General features: G+C 39.6%; 1 protein-coding gene and 1 long non-coding RNA gene across 2 annotated transcripts; one reads left to right on the top strand and one right to left on the bottom strand.

Annotated features, from left to right (window-relative positions):
- Window positions 1-14,076: 14,076 nt before the first annotated feature.
- Window positions 14,077-20,496, bottom strand: LOC124406571. The gene is made up of 7 exons (XM_046882003.1): window positions 20,408-20,496; window positions 17,777-20,097; window positions 17,048-17,647; window positions 16,687-16,701; window positions 16,486-16,612; window positions 15,449-15,673; window positions 14,077-15,355 (listed from the first exon to the last, which is right to left on the bottom strand). Exons 1-7 carry the CDS (start codon window positions 20,420-20,422, stop codon window positions 14,939-14,941), a joined length of 3,720 nt encoding a protein of 1,239 aa, XP_046737959.1. The 5' UTR covers window positions 20,423-20,496; the 3' UTR covers window positions 14,077-14,938.
- Window positions 20,497-21,845: 1,349 nt separating this feature from the next.
- On the top strand, window positions 21,846-24,355 carry LOC124406929. The gene is made up of 2 exons (XR_006929270.1): window positions 21,846-22,180; window positions 23,965-24,355. It is a non-coding gene; the product is annotated as an uncharacterized LOC124406929 (long non-coding RNA).
- The last annotated feature ends 189 nt before the right edge of the window (window positions 24,356-24,544 follow it).

The raw sequence follows: 24,544 nt of genomic DNA, 5'->3' as shown, positions 1-24,544 counted from the left end.
GGCACTTGAATCGAATAAGAAATTCGTGACTCCATGCCGCCCCAACACGAGGAGCTACGCAATCTGCAGTAATCCGTTACCCACCCTTGATTTAATGGATTACACGCACTATTCTGGAGCATGCGCAGTCCGACGATCCCTTTCATCTAATTCAATTGCAAATCTCGCGCCTAGCTGAATCGCTAATTTTGACTAACGTACACGTCACACGTTAGAGGATATTAGTTTATTACTGAGAAGTGTGACGTAACAGGATTAAAGTTGCAGAGTAGCAACGACTTGCAGCATTTCATTCAATCATTAACTTTCCGCTTATTATATACGTTTTATATTCAGAGAAGAGAATACTCTAAGATTATTAAAATAACGAATCAAAATTTGTGCTCTCAATTGGTATTGACGTGTTTTTGAGTCCAGAAAATCATCCCTGACGATTTTTGCGTTCTACGGTATCTCGAGTCCAAAAACGGATCTTTCTTAGTCTTAGTCGATGCAATTCCTCAGAACTCAGAACTGACTGGATTTCGAAAAAAAATGGTTGATCCATTCTCGAGCTGGTCTACAAAGATGTAAAATTCGATGCATCGATTCATGTGAAAGTTGGTACGGTGTTTTGGCTTCATTTGGTTTAGAAACTGATTAAAGTTTGACGGAAATTTGCTAAATTATCTCGACAGATTTTTTTACACAGATAAAAGAGATTATACAAATTTTTTTTTATTTTCTCATTTAATATAGTAGAAGATGTATATTGTTATATAATTGTTTTTTCCTTTCCTCTTATGTTCTTCACCTGCTGGTAACAGTTCTGATTTTTGACAATTCTCCAATTTATAGAGAAAAATTGCAATGAAAATAATATGCGTGTAGAAATTTACTATAAGTTATTGCTTTGCGTGCAAAAACCGCAGAAATTTATTATCTCAATATAAAATCAAAGGCAATACATAATCAAAATTTGGGTTACGTTTGCATCCCACGGGATGAATCGGGGCAGAATAGAACGACCGGCGTATAGGGGGGGGGGGGGGGGGGGGGGGGGGGTTGAAGATTATTGGAAAACCGCGTTAATTGCGGCTTGACATTTGTTCGGGATACGAAGGGTGATCGCGAGTCGTTGAATCAAGAGCCCCGTATTCCCAGGGGGAAACCAAAGGGTCAAAGTTCGCCGCGATGGGCGGTCGGAGGTGTGAAATGTCACCGATCCGTTTTATACACCGCATGGGAATCCCGCAATCGACTGTGGATCACCATCCGTCTACAACTTTTTGAAATCCGATAGCCAAAAAGTTTGTTCAAACGAGCCGAAAACTCGTTCACAGTTGCGTCGTTAGTGTGCGGATGGAAATCGAGTTTAAAAAAAAAGAGAAAGCGAAAAAAAACGGTCGGTTAGTTTATCATTATTTCTCAAAATGATGATAATATTCTGACGATTGTTGCGGAACTATTCAGGAAATTACCAAAACTTTTAGGGGAATGAAAATTGTCGATATATAACTTTTAAATAAACTACGTATCATATTCGTTTGATCATTGTACGATATGTTGAAAAATACACGTTTCAATGAGGGAATTTTTATGCCGGAAGTTGTGTAATAATGTCGGTAAAAAAATTGGACGAGAAAGTGACCAGCGCTTCGGAGCCCGCGAAAGAAACGGCTTATCCATGAACCGGATGAAACTTCTTAAATAGAAATACCGCTAGAATGAAACTGCTGCAGGGCTTTGACGTGTTGTAATATATAGTCCGTCTTGACACGCGAACCATTCGTCACGATACGGAAATAAAAACCTCAGCTGCAACTCATTGGAAAAGCCAATACTCATAATGGGATTACGGTTCCTCGAATGGCTCCTTTCTGAACGGCGTAAAAGTCTGATTACGGATTTCAAAAGGAAAAAATAAACGAATAAACTGAACCGAGCAATAATCGTTTTGCACAATCGAGAAAAATAAAATAATTTTTACAGCACGAAAATTTGGAGGAGATATTTTGAAACGACTTATAATATTGATGCTGATCGGTTTCGTAGGCGGACCTGAAATTTTTGCACCAATCAAGCTGCGATTTTGCATCTTTCTTGTCTACTTAGTTGGAAATAAAACGCGTAAGTATAACTCGTAAAAAGTAAGATTAATACTGGATAGTTTAAACCCGTTTAAAAATTCAAAAGCTGAGGAAATTATTCAAGTGTAGCAGGTTCAACTGTTTAAAAATTATTCGAAAAATACTCCTGTGGAAGTGGAATAAATTAGAGAATGTGTCTTGTGTCTATTGCAATCCTGCGCTGGACCGGATAAAAGGACGGATTCGATGCAGGTACTCACTTTCTACTCGAAATCTAATTCGCATTATGAAAGCTTTCTTCTCTTCGTAGTGAAGAACTCTCGAACGTATTGCGGCTGCAGCGAAGCTTCCGCTTTCCAAGCTCTTATATAGATAGAGATTCTGGAAGATATGCCGGATAGAAACGCCGTGAGTCATCATCCCCGGAATCAGAAACGCTGGGATTTAACTCTCTCGACCCTCGAGAAGTCGAGAATAGACATATACAGATATACATCTGTAAAACCAACCGCAGCTGCGATCTCGTAATTTGCTTTTATTGCTTTTTTAGAAACCACGTTCCAATTTTCTATCCAACTATTGACCTAACATCCTGAATCGGGGTCGAAAACCGCGATGCAGCCCTTCAACGAGAAATCTTCTTTTCTGGACAAGTATTCACAATCATTACCAATCGAATAAAATTACGTCGAATAAAATTATTCAACTTTATTGAGTTTTCAAGTTTCTAGACATACATTAATCAGAGATTTTATGTATTTAATGATCGGGTAAATATAGATCAGGGAAATGACCTTTGAATCGGATAAATTTCTGTAGTTGCTATTATCTCCCGCTAGAGGCGTGACGTCATCCATCTCCAGCGAATGACAGTCGACTTTTAGAAACAGGCGGGAAGTGGGAAAAGTTTGAATTTCATGTAAAGTTTCCTGTACAAATTGCAGAGTTTTCGTGAAGTTGATTCTCCCGAAGTGTTTTCTGAGCCAGCTGCCTGCCAAAGGAGAGGCACAGCCCTTGCCCATCGTATTACAATTATAAATAGAAACGTCGCGAGGTCGGAAAAGTGTGTGTGTACACATTAACTTTTTCTTGTGCGCGAAATGCAAAGAAAATGTGTAAAGCCGAATGTCTGGGTTGTCTGCCAGTCAAATAAAATGACTAATATCAGCTCACGTGTGATCTCAACATTCGAGACTGCAGCAGCAAAGTGTAGAGGTATGCGCACACTATCTAGAACCCCAGAAAGCTTCGCGGACACACCAAGTGCAAACTTGAAGGGAAAATAAATCTTCCGTGACAGTCGTATTTTAAGCTTCATCCAGTCGGTGACGAGCAAAAAGTAGAAATCATTGTTTTGTAAACAGATGCTCGTACTCCGTCGCGGCTGCAGGATCCAAATGCAAATCTCAAATCCTCCTCTTTTAACTTGAATGTTCAAGTACGTTGGTTTTTTTACACAACGTGCAGGTGTCGTATTTCCATTTCAACTATAACAAAAAAAAATACAATTATTAACCAGTGAATAAATAACAGTTTTAAATTTACGAACGGATGTATAAGATAAGAAGCTCAGCCTGGAGCCGACTGCTTAAGGATTTTCTTACACTTTTGCCGGAAGTTTTTAATCCGAAAGCTCAGCCTGTGAACACTGGCAGAGATTCTTCCGAAGGTTGCAGCCTTAGTCACGTTTCGTCGTATCTGCTCACTCGGGTCGGTGAAATTCAACTTCCGGAGGCAAAAGTTGCGCGGCTGTGCCACCGTATCGAGCGAACTGATTTGAGTGATTCGATTTTTGGAAACTCGTCCTCCCTTGCTCTTCCACTCTTCCCGAATATCGGGATCGACCAACTCTAATTTAGTTTTGCCAATTTTGCAAAACCTGGAAACCGCGATGCGCAGTTTCAAGTAAATCGAATAACCAACATTTCCTACTTCGCCTTTCACCCATTTTTCAACAGTAAGGTAGTGAAAAAAGCAGGAGTAAAATATTTCCTCAGACAAGCATGACAGATCAATTGATTCAAACTTTGTCCCAATTGTATATTCATTGTAGCTTTCAATTTGACACGGAAAAGAAATTAGAATGTCGAAAAGTCCAAAAGTATGGGGAGGAATCAAATTAATACGCAAGTTTCTCGGGTTTACAAGATATCAAGAAGCGAGGAAGTCTCTGTTTAACCTTAAACGCGAAAAATCCCTCCGAAGCTCGTCTCGAGGAGTATAAAATATACGCAAACTTTGTTAATAAAAGATTACATTTGTTTGAAAATATTGAGACCGTCAAAAGTTAATGGCAAAAGTTTCTGCAGGGCAACGTTATTATAAATTGTATTAAACTTTATAGAATTCCAACAGAATCTTCTCCCCTGATATCCTTACGCCCACATTCCTACATCCTGTACATGATCCATGTCGAATTTACGTAGATTCCTACAATACCAGCTGTTATTTTTTGACAATGATACATGGCCAATTAATCGGCGATGAATCCGCCTGCATATATGCAATTCAAGGTACGCTTCATTGGACTTCGCCTGCATTTCGGCAATTCGCAAGTTCGATCTATCGATCAGCATCTGTCTGATTATCTCCAACCGCGAGGAATGCGACAAATGCCGATCGGTAAGATGAATTCGTGTTTGCCGAAATGCAGGCGATATCCGATCAAGGTACCTGCGTTGCCTAAGTGCAGGCGGATTTATTATGGTAAATTGTCCGTGTAAAATATTACCGATAGCATACAAAATATCTCAAAATGCGTGAATTTTCAATTTATCTATGAAAACAGACATGCTGATTCAATTATTTCTCATTTCTCATCATTGAAGAAAATTTTCCCGAACTTCTTTGTCTCGTTCCCTTTTCCTTCCGTCCCAGTTATTTCGATTTTTCCTTCTCCCCTCTTCGCGCATCTTCTTTTCGCTCGCCTCTTTAAGCTGCATGCATGAATATGCGTCGAATTTATTTTGGCCCAAGTCCAGCTTGTCTTTGTAATGTTCGAGTCTGATATTCTCCTCGAGTTTGCTTATAACCGGATCGCCCGCCATCTGCGAGGGGTCTTTATGTGTTTCCGGATATGTCCTCAGGGGCCGGAAGGGGGTCGCAGAAAACCCTGTGCTATATCTATAGAGCTCTTCAGTGTACACGCGGCCTTCCCCAGCCTCTTGAATATATTTTGCATTTTGGATATTCGAACCACTCCGGTTATTAAATTATGCCCCGTGTTCTCCTCCACTCGGGATTTATCGGGGAAGGGGGATCGCCAAGAGCTCAGCTCTTGACGGATGGATTAGACTTCAGCACATACAGGCACGCTTCACGTCAATCACTGAGTCGTGACGCGCCGAAATATTTCTGAAAAATATATTTTCGCGTTATGAAAATCGCTGCTTGTCCGCGTTTGACGTGAAATCCCCGCTTTAGGTAGTATTAGCCAATATACGTAATCAGTGTGGAAAGTTTAAAGTGAATTGATTGGTACGATACACTAGCCTTTGTTACCTTAGAATTTCATTTTATTTATTTCTATTAAATTTTATTACCTGGATCGATGAAATTCAGAAAAAAGAATATCATTTGACGAGAATAAAAAGTTGGAGCTGAAACACGCGAGAGATGGAACGTGCTTCTGGCTTGAAAAAGGTAATTCCTTGTTTCTTTGGATTTTTATTTTTTTGAAGGGAGGTTATTCGGCATGACAAATCCGTAAGGCACTCCGTCTTACGATCGAGCTCGCAGATAAGAGCGTTTGTATGTATAAATAAATTCGTGAAGAATATACATAAAAGAAAAAGTAAGACGGATGAAACCAGTTAGCCTGATAAGATCTGCTTGACCGTGTTTAGCTGTGGATCCGCAGCATCTTGAGAGTTCAGAGGGCAAGGGTTTGAGTATAATATAACAAAGTAATAATAATAACAAGGAAGATCTCGAGATACAGCAAAGAGTCTGTGAGAGGTAAGGCAAATTGAGTTTGAACTACCTGCCGTAAGTTAATTACATTTATTTTATACTATCGTGAGTAAAATATTAAAAAATAAAAAAACTTTGAGTAGAACTAACGACTGAAAATCAGTGATTTTCTGTTTCACTCGCCTTGCTGTGATTAGTAATTTCTACGAGGTTTGCCTAAATATATCTACACTTACCGAGTTACCAGCTCAACTATTATGATGGACTCGTCGTCAGGTAGCTTAATTAAGACCTAGTAGTCCCGTGTAGCGGAGATCTGAGGTCTCTGTAAGGCAGAGAGGACCAGGAGAAAGCGCGTAACTTTGGGGCGGCACAAAGCTCAAAGCTTTGCCTCGACTGTTGTTGAAATTTACGCCTGAATCCGGCACGATGTGCGACGTTTCCCGCAGAGACATGCAAATTCTGGTCCCGCCCGCGCCCGAGGGACACTCGCTTCGCACGCGCCAGAAGCTCGATATTGGCGCAGTAGTCCGCCTCCTGAATCGCAGTGTGAGGCAAGGTCTACTGTAGTTTTACTCACCATCCTCCTTCTGCCAACTCTAGTTAGTTTTGCTGGGTTTGCCGTCGGTTAAATAGTTTCTCCCGTGATGCTTTGTCTCCTAACTAATTCAAGCTAGACTGCTGCTACATGTATATGTATACTGCACCAGGCATTCTTAAGCCAAAAAGCCTCACCAACTTGCCCAGCAGCACCTCAGCTTTATTCTGTAAGTTCATTCCTTTCATCTTCGAGATCGCGAGACAGCGACATTATTTAATCTGATTTTAAAATTCTTCAGCGAAAATAGGTAATGATGATAGCTGAACTCTTCTTGCCATCATTTTCTCACGCTTGAAGTGACGATTGATAAATTTTGAGCCCGGAAAGTATTCACCTGGTTAAAATAAAATCGGAGGCGAAAGAATGGCGGCCATTTTGACACGATTCCTGAATACCTAAGGAAATAAGCATCGTCGATTCGATAATGGCGAATCAATTATACAATCACGATGTTCGACTCGTGGTTGGTCCTGACATGATACGAGCCCTCTCGGAATATGCCAACCAAATTTCAGAGGTCGGTCTGGCGTGAATGGTGCGGTTTGTGTCTTACGTCAACCGCTTTTACTCCGACTACCATGCTCTAGTTAGTTAGGCAGCGCGTCGCACTTCCAGGCTTTGACTTGATTATATTTACTTCAAAAGACCGTGGTGTTAAGTGACGCGATATTAACTCGGCGCGGTGAAGAAATTCTGTCGTCGAAACGTCACATAACCTTACACGTATACGTACACTCCATCAAAAACCCTTCGTCTTCACTGCAAAATCGACAAGCACGAAAAAAGAGGCGAGGAATTTTGCAAAACTGGTAACTCATGTGATGCTAAAACGTCCCGTTATCACACATAATTATCGCATAAAGTAGATATTGCGATAGGGAGAGTAAACAGCGATAACGCGTTCGTGTTTGCCAAGTCCTAACACTTTTCGTTGGGAAATGTGACATGATAATTCATAGCGGAGAACGTAAAATCAACCCTGTAACAGTGTTTAGGGTATTTTAACTGTGACGTGTGTTACAGCCTTATAGGTATTCCTTCCTCGGGTATACATACTCCCACTTCACCCTGGTTCATGTACCTAGGTTGTGTATATTTATAGTCCCATATACGGGTAGACGGGTATAATTAAAAGTATTTGCGGTCTAGTGTGGTGCAGCTTGTTCTCGAGTGAGCTTTTCCGCCTAGCTGGCCACCCTTTGGTCGACTGCCTGCGGCTGGCACGCCTCTATACCGCCGTTTCTGCAGGACCTTTTTAATTACAAACCCTCGAGGCTCTGCAGTCTGCGAGCGGGGAACCCCCGATTCTTACGGAGTTTGACTCGACCCACTCGATGCCCTTCCTTCTTTCGCAAATGGATGTAACTAGAATTTTTATTTATTTTCTATTAATAGTTGAATAACTTGAGGATATCCATTATCGATATTCATTTCCGTGTATAATTATATAATTCCTCCGAAACTCAGTGCTACAAAGCAGCGTCAGCTGCGCAACGGAAGTTACATTTTTGGACTGGTTGCCATATTCGAAAATATAATGAAATGTCTTTTTTGAAATGGCGGTACGAACCTAAAATTTAGCTTCGGTTACCTACCTGATGAACAAGTTTCATAGAAAACTTCCGGCATTATAAAGTCTCAGTGAGTTATATTTATACTTGCGCACTTGCTTCACGTTCTATTTGCCTTCAGTTTTTACGTTATTTATGTTTTCAGCTAATGCTTGTGTTTGACTTTTCACTCATTATAGCAACGGATACGAAGATATATAAAAATAAATGATGTATATATCTGGATGAGATCACCGTGGAAAAAGTTAAACAGAACTATAAAGAAGAAGAAAAGGGAATACATAAAACGGACGAAGATCAACGAAACGTTACATTTTGTTTTACGAACTTTTAATCACATACTAGCATGAAAATTTATACCAAGCGCGTTTACTCTCCGGATTGATCTTCTTGTTCGTATCTTGTCAATCTAATTTTATTCCAAATATTGAGAAAATATAATTTTTTGAAAATTATTTTCAATTCAAAATGCTCGTATAACACATTGCACCATTAATAAGGGGGAGTAACTGAATAATTTGGTGGAATCAAGATCTTTGTCAACATGTTTAAAAATTCATCTGACTTTCTCGTGTGGCTGTCAAATTTTCGATCTGTTTATTCATTTCGTAATAATAAATCCAGTGTCTTCCGGTGTTTTTATCAAGACTGTACACCCTTGGCATGTGTTAATCCATATATTCGACGGCACACAAGCGTGCGTGCACTTTAGCACATATCTATACCACATAACACGTATAAAGATATGCTCAGTCTGATGATGTCTGTGCGTTTACCGAGGCCAACGAAAGCCCGGGGGGCAATACGTATAATGGACATTGTCATGTACACACCCTTACAAACGCGTGCGTATATATTCCTGTACCGCACACTGCAGCCATTCATGTATGCACCTATATGCCTACTCGAGGGGAGAGAGCATTCGAGATACGAATTTACGCCGAGTGCGTTATATCTCCTGCATGCAAGGTAAATTATCGGTATGTTTTAGGACTAATAAAAGTCCCGGAGCCCCAATCATTCGCAACATTAGTAACGACATCGAAGTCCGTCTTCCGTTCCTCATCCTGATAATGCAGTTTATTGATCAGTCGACTTTCCAGACGAACACAATAAATTGTTCGTCAGTGATAAGTAAATTTTATTTTTATTCGTTCTCAGTGTACAATGTTCGTTGATTTATTGAAAGTACTAAAATAGTCTGTAAAAAGCAATGATTGTCAGAACTTCATTACAAGTCTCAGTAATTGGCATGGAGAATTTGATTACTGGGTGACGAGGAAATGGAGAAAAAAATTAAACGCTGTCACGACGAGTTTTCGAGGTGAGTAGTAACATTAGCTACCTGTCATATAATGCACGGGGTGATCCATTCTCCGGCTTACTCCGCCCCGGATTGAGCGAATTACTAATTAGTAATTCGTAATTAGGATTAGCTGGGTATTCAGCGGCGAAATTCGCACGGAGAGAGGAACGATATTAGGCCGGGATGGCGAGCGAACGATCAGTCATCGTTACAGCGTCGAGAGTAGAGCTTTCGGGGCGAATCCTGTTACAGCTCGGCCCTTGACCCTGCAGCTTTTCTAACGACGACACTCAACAACGATACCTAAAACGGACGAAATGTCCGCCTGGTCGATAATCCAGTAATAAGCAGTTCGCTGCTCGTTTCGTTTGATTTTCCTATTGTATCGGTTTAATCTATACACCTGAAATTGCCGCGATAATCACCCCCGAAAACGTTACTCCGTTATGCTTTATACGCCCAACCGGAATATCCAGCAACTGCGATAAGCTTTCCGCTTTTTATAGGCATGTCTGTTCACCCTATAGCATCATATGTAATTTGAGTTTCGGTTCTGAAGAACGAAACTTTATTAATTATACCATCAATTTTCTCTCTGTTAGTTTGGTAACTCATTGAACAAAGAAAAAGACACTTATTCCTGAAATATCTGGTTATCATATATATTCCGTAATCCAGCACGGTGAACGATGGTGATTTTTCCTCTGTTACAGGTCGTTCCGGAAACGGATACATCCGTACTTTTCTCCCTGAATTGTTGTTCGAGGTACACCCACGTGCAGTAAACCCCTTTTGAGGAAAAGGATCTGAACTCTGGTCTTACGAAATCTCTTCCGAGTCCGGAGGGGAGGGCAAAAAGAAAAACAGGAAAAAGCAGGAAAAAGCTCGGTCCCAGCGACCCCTGAAAAGGCCTTTAGATAAACCAACATCCAGTCTCGTAAGGGATGATTGACCCATTCTTCTCGCTCGACGTAAACCCGCGCGATTTAACGGTAACAGTAAATCGTCCGCGTATCGTAATTGCCAAAAGAAATCGTAACGAAACCTGAGCATCAACAAGAACGAGTAGCATAAACAGAATCTGCTCAGATACGAAAAAGTTTATTGCGAGATGTTAATAACGAATATTTTTTAGACAATATACGCGTGGCTTTGATCAGCAAACAGAATGAGCCCAAAACATTTAATTCGGCTCAAAAACAACAGACTTTAATCACTTCGAAAGTTTCAATTACAAAATCTTATCTCATATTGTTGATATCTTAAAATTAATAATTATGTAGCTCGTGTTATTCGGATTCATTTTCTGTTACAAGATAGAAGTGACTCGTTTCAACCGGTTCATCTTTAAGTGACACATTGTGAAGAAATAATTATGCAATATGTTATGACGCTAAAGTGTCAGGCAGCGTGTATCACAGTTCGAAACAAGACCTTTTTGGGACGTATTTATTATTTACAGGGGGTAAGTGCGTGAGTTTTTACAACCGGTAGACACCCTTAGGGTTTTCGGTAAGGAGGGAGAATTTGAGGAAAGGAAAGAATTTATGGAGTCTAACTGGATGATAAATTCTTCAGGGTGGCTCGCCCGTTTGTTAAGGCGTTAATGACATCCCGGCACGCCTCCGCACTTTTTGCGCTTATATACACAAGTCCTCTGTAAATTCGGTGAATATATATACATGTATACATAGATATATACACCGCTAGCTGTCTCGGCTTTCCGCAATACGTAGGAGGAAATCGGTAATACGGTTTCCTGTTCCGCCATCTGAGAGTCGAGGAGTCAATCCATTTGAATTATTTGTCTTGCTTCTCATTTTTGCCATTCGTGAAATAATTCATTTCTAGTTGTTTATACAGTTGTCTGATGGGAAAATTTTCCGACGCGATAAATCGATCCGATTATACGGCCAATTTTACGCTACACCGAATGTCTGCACCATGTCTATCATACAATTTGCAGACTCACGTATTTTCAGTTATCTACGTGAATAGGCGCAGAAGCTGCTAGCTATATTATAGATATACGTCCAGTAATGTAGTCCAACTGCGTATAGAATCTGATCGCTTGTCAAGTGCATCCTTCTGTAATTGAGATGTAATTTCAACCGACATTCAACTATTATATTGGCTTCTCGGATGTACCATTCTGATTTACTTTGCTGTCTGGGCAGTGTTTCGATCATTGTCATTGAATATAATTATTTGAGAGTGATGATCTGTTCGTTTTTAGTAAATTAGAAAAATACCCAGATACAGAAAACAGTACACGAGTTGTTATTAGGCTTTTAGTTTTATTTAATTGTAGCATGAAGTTTTAGTGTGGAGTAAAAATTGCGTTGAAAACTGATCTTAGTAGTCTTGGAGTGTAAATATCTCTTGTACTAATAAACTATGCTGCCTGTCCCGTGCATCGACAAAGTGAAATAATGAATAAATAAAGCGAAAAACAAGAAACGCTTATGCGAAGGCATCGGAAAATTCAAAGGGAGCAGAAGTGAAAAAAGACCGAGGAAAATGCTTCGGTTAAACGAAGAATAATGTTGCTCCGTAGGAATAAAAGAAAACAGAAACGGCACGTTAAAGCGATTCGAATCCACGAAAAGCATTCATTCAATCACCCGAATGCCAATGCCTCCATGATTCAATATAAAAAATATTATCATCGTTTATTTCGTAATATTCCCTCACGCTTTTTCAATATATGAGATGAGAAATAACAGGGTATAATAATACAATCATTCGATATAAAAATAAAAATAGATAATACAATAACTGACATATGTGATAATAAATTAACTATAAAATGTACCGGGTGTCAAATTTACATATGGATTTATCACCACCATAGGGTTGCACAATTTTCCCTCCCCAATTTTCGACCACTTCGGTCTATCAGACTCGGTTTTCTTTTTTCCGTTGAAAACGGAGATTTTATCCAGCGGCGTTCTGCACAGTCTGCGTGTTGCGGCGTAGCGTTATTTATTATTTACGATTGTAATACCTGGGGGTGCAGACGGTACGTATATAGAGGACGTCTACATATGTACAATTCAACGAATAAGCGAATAAACGATGCGCCTAGAGTAGGAGGAGCTTATAGCAATATATGGCGAAGTTTTATCGCGCGAAGGATGGTGTGTGGGTGCACGTACACCTATCTATATATCTCTACGTATACAAAGGTACATACGTACCCATAGGGCTTAATCGATGTGACCTGGGCGCCGGCGTTCTGTCACTTATATTAATTGTTCATTTTCTCCCCGATACGACTCGACCTCCGTAGTTTACCTCTCCTTCTTCCCACGCAACGTACTTTACACACCCTGTATTTATAGCCCCAACCCCTAACCGTTATTAACACCCGCCCTGATCATCACTAATATCGTTTATATCCCCAGGCCCGCGCTGTGGGGCTACAAAATAGATTTCAGAAAGTCCTAGAGCGATTCGTGTCTTTTTCTTCCTCTCTTCAGCGCTATTTCTCGAAATTTCACTAAATTATATCCGCATCTGCTCTTCAAATTGTAAATATATATTCTGTGTCTTTTTTTGAATCTTTCTTTTAATCCGTAATGTTTGGTTCTGTGTAATCGGTTCAGATAGATCATGATACAGCTGGAATGAATGCAGATCGCTAGTACAGAAATAGCAAATCGGATTCGTTTTGCAATTCGCATTATCCAGATTCGCGAAGAATCATTTACATTGGATATTCATATTTGGTGATTTCAATCTTTCTCAATATAATATCGTTATTTTTGTTTTCGAAAAGAGATATTGATTCATGCAAGTATTCGTCGGTGTTCAGTTCGAATGTAACCGATAATTTGCGGAACTAGCCGCGCCAAGACGCCGGTCTGAATTATTACCTCGATCAATTCTTCAAACGATAACTAAATTTCTTCCCTAGGAAACGAAGGGCAATCCAATTGCATAGGAAATAACGACGCTGATTTTGCGAGGGATAGTCAGACCACGTTTTTGCTTTAAAAATATTCCAGTCTAACCGCAGATTCAATTTAAAATCCCGGTAAATTAACCGATATTTTGATGTAAATAATAATAACTGATCAGATCTAGTCAACTACTTGTGACGATAACTCGAAGTCTCATTTCTGCATCCATTGGCGATGAGTTTCAAGATTTTGGACAGACGTTCGATTCTCAGCTTGTTAATCAGTGCCTGTTAACAGTTGCACAGTTTTGTACTTCGACAATAAATAAACAAGAATAATTGGTATATTCGACCCATTCAAAACGTCAATTGTAAATTCTCTGCCGGAAGGGCAGCAAGCCTATTGACGAACAGCCGTAAGTGTAAGAAACTGTAGATCATGTCTTACCATCTGCTGATAAAACATGCTACCTTACCGACACTCGCTTGAAACCGTCGCTAGCCGCAGAAATGAAACATTTTACCTGTGAACCGATAACGAAATCGTTGAGCAGACTTCCCTTTGATTACTTGGTAAAAATGATGTAAACCAAAAATTGTATAAGTACGTGGGAAAGATACGCCCCTAGTTTCAAAATGAGTTTTACAACTTCAACTTTTCGTTGACCGTTGAATTTTGCATCGTATACAAGAATAATTATACCCATATTGCGGAGTATTAAAAATGAACTTATTACTTTATTAAAACAAATGAAACATTTTACAATTCTTCAGATACACGTAAATAAAGTACGATTTGTAATTTTGTACATGATAATAGTAATTATAACTATAATTAAAGCGTTATAATAGGGAATAAAAAAAATCTCTGTAGAAATACTATATTTGTGACTTGGACACCAATGAGATATTTGAAACAATTCTAGTCACAAGCGGAATAATAGCATAAATGGAAAATAAAGATTTTATTTTATGACGAATCTACTACAAGTGAGACGTAGGACAATAAAAAAATCACGAAAAAATAAGGCTCTCAGAAAAATTCGATTGCCGAACTCAACGGATATGATTTTCGAACAAAACACTCTGGCTGCATGGTTGATCATTTCACCATCATGTTACCATGTGTCTATTAAGTGAAATCCGTACGCGATAAAAAAAAACTTTTTACTCAAAGGAGAATGAAGTTGGCAAAGCTTGATTTCACAAAATCAAAATTGGATTTGTTATTCTGAGACTACAACCAGGTTTCAAATTTGATTCACTGATTGATTTTTATTAATTCCAAACTAATCTGTGTCTATAATTATTGCGATTGCGATAAAACGTTAAAAACGAATGTATTTTATTATGCGATTGGACCAAAGCCCTCATAACTGTCCTCAGTCTTTGATATCCAAAGAAACATAAATTGTATGCACATTTTGTGACAGCATACGTAAATAGAATTGATTATTTATACCTGTCAATTACAGTGACTGCGTAAATTGACAACATAACGTTACATTATTTACAATAGCAAAGTGCTTTCACAAAACTGTGAATGATTATATAACCCAAATCACAATCAATGAATTAGGAATTATGGAGTATCTGATTAAACGCATTGAACGACGTTTCAAGATCAAAAAGGAGCTGTCTAACTTGGGTCTCTGATAGCTCGTCTGAGGCGGACATGCTGTTCAGAGTCTGCAGCCATCCGGAAACTTTCTGTTTTCCGTCAAAGTCACTCGGTAATAGACTGAGCCTATTCATGGTATCCATGAGGTCCCTCAGATCTGGAGTTAACTCATCCATGGCTTTAATTTCAAGACGGAGCTTGTCCATCAGGGTTATAAATAGCGACACAATATCCGCAATGCATTTCGAAGTGTTGCCTTTATCGTCCTTTATCGTTATCGGACGGTCTTCCTTGATCCTTTCCAATGCTGCTGGGCAGTCAAGACGATAAGCTTTCACAAACACATCAATGGTTTTGAATTCGTTTTGTACCTGGTAATAAAATTTCAAGGTAAGACAATTGCATTAAATTTAAACAGGTGCTGGAAAAATTCCTCCCAGTGTCAAGACAAGCATATTATGTACCTGTTTGAAAGCCGCTCTATACTGAACAAGCAGTTTACTACAGGCAGCTGTGTATTCCTTGGGTGTAACGCAGTCTCTAATATAAGCCTTTTCCAAATGTTGCAGAGTATTCACCAGCGCGAATAAATCCGCTTGATTGTCATGCTTTTCACGCTCCCTAGCATTTTTGTACAATTTCACCTCCTCGTAGAGCTCTGGACGATCTTGAGCAGCAGACATGGTTATCTGAAGAGAAAATATTCCAACTATTAAAAACAACTTAAGTTACTCGGCTACTTCTAGGAAAGAGGCTTAGTAATAAGGGTATGAAAATTCTTTGTTGCACTTGAGCTCAAATTTAAAGAACAAGTAACAAATCCAGTTGACTGTGAACTGGGATTAAGATTGACATCATCCCTAATTAAGTTGAATAACACAACGAATGTTGATTAAGACAGAGCAAGACAGACCTCAAGTTTTGTTTTGCTTTAGCGAGTTGTGGTATATACGACTCATACCGATTAAGGAAAATCGAGAAATTGATGTATCGTCTATAAGAATGAAAGTAAAACGCCTCAATGAAACTACAATTCTTTGTGCCTTCATTTATTGGTATACTCAGGTTAGGTTATGTCAGACTAAGGTTAAGGTTAGGTTGTGCACAGTACGATAATTTTTCGTGAATCATCCCGAACGTACTGGGAGAAGGTAGAATGTCTAATCAGTTAAGAAAATAACTGGTTTTTTGCGGTAATTTTGGGGCAAGTGTATAAGCAAGATAAGTGCTTATCAATTTAACGATAGAAATGACATTGGTCGTACAACGTTATATACCTAGATTATAACGCAGCCCTGTTGCTAACTGTAGTTATTCATATTATACAGCACTTCTTAAAATATAATATTCAACATGCCGTGTACTTACCTTGCAACAATTATTATTGCACGTTAGTAGTCGATAAACCAAGGAAAGATTATGAAAAAGGGGGAATGTTCAAAGTGACAAAACAAACGTCACTAGGACACAACTACGAACGCACTGTGCAAACCCCACTTACGCCCTGACTCATCTGCAATCGCTGAAATCTGCGCAAGCGCAGTACATGCATGTATGTTTGGTTGCTCCGTGCAGGCGCAATATCGTAATTCGCGTATATCTGGTTGCCAGATACAGGCGCGAAACTCCTCGAATAGACACACACGTAAAATGAAAAACAGGCATAAACAAAATATAATTTATTTTTATAATATTTACATACAGTTTCAACTGAAAGCTATAACAAATTGGCTGATTTCATATGATTACACGTATTATAAGCATTCGGCCAAAACACTTGTTGACTTATATTTACACAACTGTTAATTGATATCATTGAGATACGATCACGTATAAGTGATAGATCCGATAGGATCGAGGCACTTTTGTATGAATACCGTGAATACTTTGTTCAGGTTAACGAGTTTAACTTACTAAATTTAGACAGCTCTAACTGAGCTCTATTTACAAGATGATTATTTAATTCTTAGAATATTTGGAAAAATAAAACCTTCAAGAAAATTTTCGTAACTCAATAAACTATATAAAAATGATAACGAAAAATAGAGATATTTTTTTTTAACTATCCTTTGAAAATTTCACCCATCACGTCTACTCTCTGGCTCGTGAATTTCACTAAACAAGAATCGTCGATCTTCCCACTTTGCAAACATGAACAATCGTATTCGTGAATTAATTTACTGCGCGTAAGTTTGTCGCAGCATAACTCTGTAGTATGAGAGTCCAGTTCAGACTTGACTTTAACAGGATTAGTTACGATCCTAAAATACAAAGCGTGTAATATTATATTCCCTTGCCCTGAGTTCCGGTTAAAAATCTCCCAAGGTAAGTGAACCTTGAAAACAGATCCTGGCAGTAGTTTAACTGATCCCACAAAATCTGGATTTGTCATGATAACCAAATTTCTTTTTCTATAGTCCTTGTTTTCAGCACTCTCAATGGGTTTGTCGAAGCAGCCATTCAACAAGTTGTAAGAATCGTCAAGTACTGTACTATTATAAAAATTTTTCCCACACTCCACCCATGTTTCAATAACCCTCAGTGTTGTACAAGGTGCTGATGACTTCTGAAAAGTTGAATCTTGAGACATTTGGTGCCGCCATAGTCGAACACAGGACACCTGCCCACTGATTAACTTCTGCAGTCTTGCGCTCAAGCTTCCCCTGGAAGAAAGAGTAGATATAATTTATGCAAATTAAATTTAGAAAGATTTTTAAATAAACACGACTGAGAATTCGGATTGATAATACTATTAGGTGTTTCGAATTTGAGAAACTTAAACATTGACCTACTTCTTTGGTCGGGACTTCTTCTTCTTTGCAGAATCCAGTAGCTCAGGAGCTGGGGCAGAAGACCCTTGAGATTGTGGGGGTGTAATCTCAGTGCTTATATCGATGATAGACAAAGGTTCTTTTGGTGATGATAATTCAGAAATTTTTGGAGAGGTAGATACAGTTTTTACTAACAATGCCGATGCCGGCGTACCAAATTTTGCTTGTTGCGGATAATCCTGAGATATGGGTTCTTCAATGATATCGCTGACAGTTTTGTCACTCTCAGATTCTTGTGCTGAACTTATTCTTACCTGTTCAACATGAGGACCAGCTTCACCATTCTCACTACTGGTGTCATAGTCGATACATTCTGTATCTGTGACAAACTTTTCCTTCTTTGGACTGAGTTCTGAATCAAGAATCAGGAATCTATTGACATGTATGGATTGGTCATTGTCTGGGTGTTGCATGATCATTTTTTCGAGCATTTGGCGCGGAGGGGATGGTTCCGTATCTTGAATAATGCTGCCAGATAATTGTTCTTCAACTGTATTCAACTGGGTAAGTTCTTCCTCTGTTTTTATTACAGGTGCAGTAAATGCAGGTGGGGAAAGTTCTTCGCTTCCTTCCTGTGGATGAGGTAAGATATAATTAGATGTATCTGGTTCACTAAAAATTTCCTCTTCATCAGCAGACTGCATTTTGAGTGGATCAATTTGGTGGTCATATTGACAAGAATATAAATTTCTCTCCTCCTCCTCAACTGTTGATATCCCCTGGTGCTGGGTGTGAACAGAAACTGTTGATATTGGCTTCGGACTTTTCGTACTCAGCTCGTCACCAAAAAGATCCTGACTTGATATTGTACTAACGCACTTGACCAGCGCTCGATTAACTACAGAGGTAGAAACTACTCTTGAATTCAAAAGATTCTCAAAGCCAAGATGAGTTGTGGCTCCTTCAATTGCTGATCCTAAGGAAAGGTCCTCATCATTTATTTGGTCTATAAATGGTAAGCAGATAAACTCTATCTGTTGAGGTACTGATTTCACATTTTTGTCATTAGAAGGTGACAGCAAATTCCGTTCTTTCTGGAAGACAGCTATGGGGCTTTCAGCAAATTTCTCCTCCCTGAAGATATCCTGACTCAATGTGCTATTGTAGTTTGTAGTTAGTACATTATCTAATTCAGAAGAAGAGACAGCTAACTCTTTTGGTTTCTCATGCTGGTGGAAGTCCTTCTGGTGTGATTGAACAGAAGATAAAAGGTGTTTATTCCGTTTTGTTGATGTCGAAGGTACGGAAGTAACTTCAATGATACTATCGTGTCTTGATTCTAAATTGCAGTCTACACAAGGAGGAAAAAAACCTTGTTTTGCATGGTTCACAATTGAATGTTCTAAATTTTTTCTAGTTCTTTCCCGCTTAGTGCAGAAGTCACGAATCAATTCTAAACTACTTGGTGCGGAAGAGGCTTCTATCGCTTGAGTTGTGGAAACCAGTGTCAAATCTGTGGCAACTGCACGCACTTTTTTTTTCTCAGGTAAAGTCCTTTCAAAGTATAAATTTCCAGATGAATCATCATTTGCCTTCTGAAGCGTTTCAAATATAACTCCAAGCTTTTTTCGTTTCAAAGACGAGTTTCTTCCTAATACAGGAGACTTTTTAAGAGCAGAAGAAGACTTTGGAGACGAGTGGCCGATTTCTTCGATCTTCCGTTTCTTCAGTTTACCAAATCTGTGTCTTCTGCTCGCTTTGGTATACTTAGATTTACTGATAATGGGAGACTTTGGTAAATCCGGGATAGAATCATTGACTGTTTCGGATCTGCTGCTAGCTTTGCTATCTCTGGCAAACTTGGACACAAAAATTGGAGATTTTGTCAAATCTGGCATAGAATCATGATTGACTGTTTCGGATCTATTGCTAGTGACCGAAGTATGCCTGATAATCTTTTTGTGACATTTGAATACAGGGGATCTTTCGAGATCTGGAGGCTCACTGGGCGGTGACAATGCTATGTCATTTTTGTATTGTGTTTCGTCGACTAATACAGGAGGTGACGGTGTACAGCTAGGATCACTTTCTGATATCGACGGTGTATAGTTCCCCCTTGCTATCCATTTGGAGACTAATTCTGTCTTCTCTATCTGCTCAATATTTGCCAAGGCAACATCCATGGCTACGACACCTTTGCAGGATGACATCACATGGTCAAACTTCAGTTGTCTTTTTATTCTGACCGGCGTCGAGACTGAGTGGTCCAATTTTTTTGACAACGAAACATTATTTTCCGCTGTCCTTGAGGCTGGAAACTCCTTTGCGCATCTAGACCATGTCTATAAATATAAAAAATTAGAATAAAAAACCGAAGCACAAAATGCCCAACAAACTAATGTCAGATATATTCATCATACGAAATATATGTTCCGGTATTTTTGCTCATAGTAAAAACAAAACGGAGGGGAACAATGTTCATGTTCAAATTGATTTTAGTTCCCACTTCAGCCGCCATATTGAAACAAACGTCACCGATGTGATTAAACCTATAGATTTCAACTTTTCATTGTTAACAGTAATCGAACTATAGTGAATCAAGGGATTTTTCGATCGCTTGACGTTGCTCAATATCCTTATCGTCTTACTCACATCGTCGATGTTCATTTTTCCAGTTGAACGAAGACATGAGAACGTCAATGGTTCACTACGAAGTAAACAGCACGTGGACTAACAAGCCTCTATTGTCCGCGGCCATCTTGCTGTTTGTGGTGACGCGTGACGTCGCCATGGCAACGATACATCGTTCGAAGTGTTCGAACACCAGCGGGCAACCGACACCGCCGTCGATCTATTATATCCTCGACTTTATTAAGGGGAAGAAGAAGAGATTTCAAAGGTGGGTGGCACACGGGTTCACGAATAGAAAGAAAAGGAATAAGAAGAAGATCTCGGAGGTTTATAGAAAATGGTACAGTGAGTTTAATCTTTAGCACCAAAATCAAGAAATTTCGTAAGCGTGCCAGTATAACAAGCTACAATGAAAATCGTACACGTGCAGGTTCCATAATTCGACTCGTATGTAAACATTTTTTTTATTACATCAGGCAAGCAGAATCTACATGATTTTATTCTAGTTGAATCTGGAAATCGAGATTTTTCGACTTGACATGCTTCTCTGAACACGTATTATGTGGACATGGTGTTTTAGTCTGACTGCGCCGATTTGCGGACTGAAAAACTTGAAATTACCAATCTTCAAGGCGCTGACCAGCCTGACTGCCAATTGAGATGCTTATATCGCCCTTATCGCATTCTATGCTGCGTCAGCCTGTAGAAAAAAAAGATGCCCGATACCGTCGTGACTCGGTAAAATGGAATATAATACCTTAGGTGTAATTAATCGAATTGTGATATCCAGGGTTGGAAATGGCGCAGCACGGGGATAACGGTGAAATCACTCGCGTCCTTAAGCCCAGAGCACGTGGCTTTCACGCCAACGGGTTTCCGACATCCTTGTCCTGTCCGTGGTGTGTATATATGCAGATGATACACCATAGGTGGATCGGGTTTCGGGTGGATTGCGGATAGAAAATAAATCGGCAAACTTGAAGCATGCCGACCGGCAATTACCGAACAAGTGTCGAGGAACCCCTTTTATATTAATAGTCACTCTATAGCAGGACGGGGGAGTGACGAGGAGCGAGGGATCGGGGGGAAGGCAGGGGTCCTCAAAATGATAGATAGATGAACACATAAACGCGTATACAGAGAAGAGATGAGATGGTGACGGTGGTGGAGGTGGAGCTGGATGCTGCGGTGGAGGAGGTGGAAGGACGGGATACTGGATCGACGAGGCCCCCAGCTCTGCAGTTGTTTCAGATTCAGTTCGCGATGGAGACTACAGACCACATTATCTAGAGGTGATCTCTACCCGTACATCGCGACGCATTAAACAGATCCGTGGTTAAACCGATAGACGCGTGTCCACGATAGACGAGACATTTTTCAAAATACAAAGTGCGCGGCAAATTCATCCCTGCAGCGGAACAGTCGCGCCGTCCTTATAACATACCTACAAAACGCACACTAGGCGTTCTCCTCTTCGCGTTGTGCGGACAACAGTGTGAAAGACCGCGGCACGCTCGCCAGTACTTCCTGTGTAGCCGCAGAAGTCTGCAGTACCGATTCCTTCCCGCGCATCTCCTATTTAAATTTTATACCTTGCCCTTTCATTGCTGTAAAATCGGATGAGATGAGCTCGGTCGACGGTAGGCGACGCGGTACTGCAGTCCGGATGCTGGTCAATTCGATCGTTTCATTTACTCATTGATCGGGCGTGATTGGCTGATTTGCCCGGAGGCTTCGCAAGATATTTCAACCAAATTCAATCAGCTGTAAAACTCACTCCTACTTGCCCTATAGGTATATCTATAACTATCGATCGCCATTAACACAGATACATTCTTCATCCCCTGATACGAAAGTATCATATATACTCGTACCGTCGAACTTACTCCATCGAAAAATCGCAGATTTTCGATCATGCTGAAACAGCAAATCGATACGTGAAGACTGAATATAACAAATCCAGTTTCTGAAGAAAAATTGAAATCCAGTTCTCGAGTCATTCATAAGCGTAAAGTTAAAAAAGAATAGTCGAGCCTCTGGCGGATTCCGTCCCTCTGAAATTGAACTGAAGTTACACTTAGATTTCACGGTGTAGTTAAGAATTTTTTACACTGCATTTTCACTGTAAACGCATTAAAAGCGCCGAAACATCACTGAAATAAACATTTACTACACATGATAAAAAGTCCATTTTTATTTTCAATTACTCTTTATTGATAATTTAAAGTAAAATTGAAAAGATAAAAGCGGCGAGACTTCAAACCGGGCCGGCACCGTGCCAGTTGCCGACCTTACCCACTGCACCACGCTCGCTTACTCGGCAGGTAACAAATATCAGAGGCATATCTAGTGCGAAATGGAGTTCTGCGAATTTTTTTCCGAAATTAACGCTTCTTGAACGAAATGCCGATAGCCTAGTACTCGGGAAGAGTCCCCTTCAATATACCTGAGACCCATCAAACCCCCTTGTTAGTCAAATTCGTAAGTATTGGACTTGAAATTTGGAGATCGCCAGTGGATTAAAATAGTGATATTTTGGTGATACCAGAGTGGATTTTTCGAGTGTAATTTTGGTAAAATCGCAGTGAAAATATTTCACAAATACACCGAAGAATCGATTGGTATTCGAGTGATTACCTGGAATGTCACTTTGATATCATTGATTTTAGGATCCACTGAAAACACAATCTCATATCACTCTGGGACCGAATCCATCAGGGGCAGTCTTCTATAGATCAGTAATGTTTCCGTATCAATTTACCGCACTGATGTTTATAAAGAAAATATAAGGCCCGTGATAATTTCCTGAAGGTGAAGAGAAAGAAAAAGGCAATATCGTATTTTCAGTTATTTTTGTCAAATATCAAAGAGGACATTTATTTTCTCTGTCTGTGAGATAAGTAATTTGATACATATTCAAACAAAAGAACATTGAGTGTAAACTTTTTCTGAATTAAATATCAGCATCAAGTGTAAGCAAATCTTAACACAATCTGGTTGATTACGTCTTACTATTATTATTTGAGCCTGCAAGTATATATTGTCGCCGTTTTATTGTAGGAAGCAAAATATTCTACCCGATTTTACAGATAAAAATATTTATCTTGGAAGTAAAATTAAATCCGTGCATCAAATTTCGCATACGAAGCAGCAACAGAGAGAGAGAGAGAGAGAGAGAGAGAGAGAGAGAGAGAAAAAGAGAGAGGCTCAGAATAGCTGTATAAAAACTGCTGTCCTTCAAAATGAATCTACAGATACCTTCGGCGTTTCGCAGTGATCGTTTCATCATCCGATAATCATGCGCACGTATTCCCGCCAAGGGCTTACATGAGCTTTTGTGCGAAAATGTGCACGCGTGGTAACTAACTGCACGCAGTGCAAATAGAGACAGACGATACCACTTGACGCTAGACTGTACCTGCCAATCATAACGCGTTAAGGAGTACCGATCATAATGTACCGTATTACGCACCGGAGTGTTTCATTGTATAACATCTAATTTAAAAATCAACTCGCAACTATTCACACTACTCAGCAATTCATTCATTTATTTATTTATTTATTTTTTCTTTTTAAAGAGAGTAGGTTCAATCCGGGATTCGTCAAAGGCACGAAGATGGTGCGAGAAATTGGGAAAGATTCATCAACGTTTCCTGGGAACGGTTGACGCCTCGCAGCGCCGACTGGCTCGCTTCGATTCCTCCGTAATGAAATGACGTAAATGTGCAAATAGACCGACTCTTTGTGGATGAGAAATTGTGCAGTGTTCGATTTTCGCATATCGGATAAACCTAAAAAAAAAAAAAAAATAATAGAAGGGAAAAAACGAATCGTCTCACAGTCCACATCGTCGGAAATCGCATCAAGCCTGCACGTTGCGCATCGACAGTTCTCCATTATTGCCACTAGCAGGACGAGGGTGAGAGGAAAGGGGATACGGACCGCAGTTTAATTTGACGTGAGAAGTGACAAAAAAAAAAAAGAGATTAAAAATTCATTGTAGTTTATTCGCAAGTTTAAAATACTTGGGATGGAAAGTAAAGCTTAAAGTGAGCCGACGAATTACCAGAGCCAAAGTAACGCCAAATACAAAACTATATATATGATACATGATAGGTACGGTGCAGAAAGTGCGCGTGTTAGGTGTGAAGTGCAGTC

Source organism: Diprion similis, chromosome 6 (assembly GCF_021155765.1).
Source record: "Diprion similis isolate iyDipSimi1 chromosome 6, iyDipSimi1.1, whole genome shotgun sequence".
Lineage (NCBI taxonomy): Eukaryota > Metazoa > Arthropoda > Insecta > Hymenoptera > Diprionidae > Diprion > Diprion similis.
This window is presented reverse-complemented; position numbering and strand designations above follow the sequence as displayed.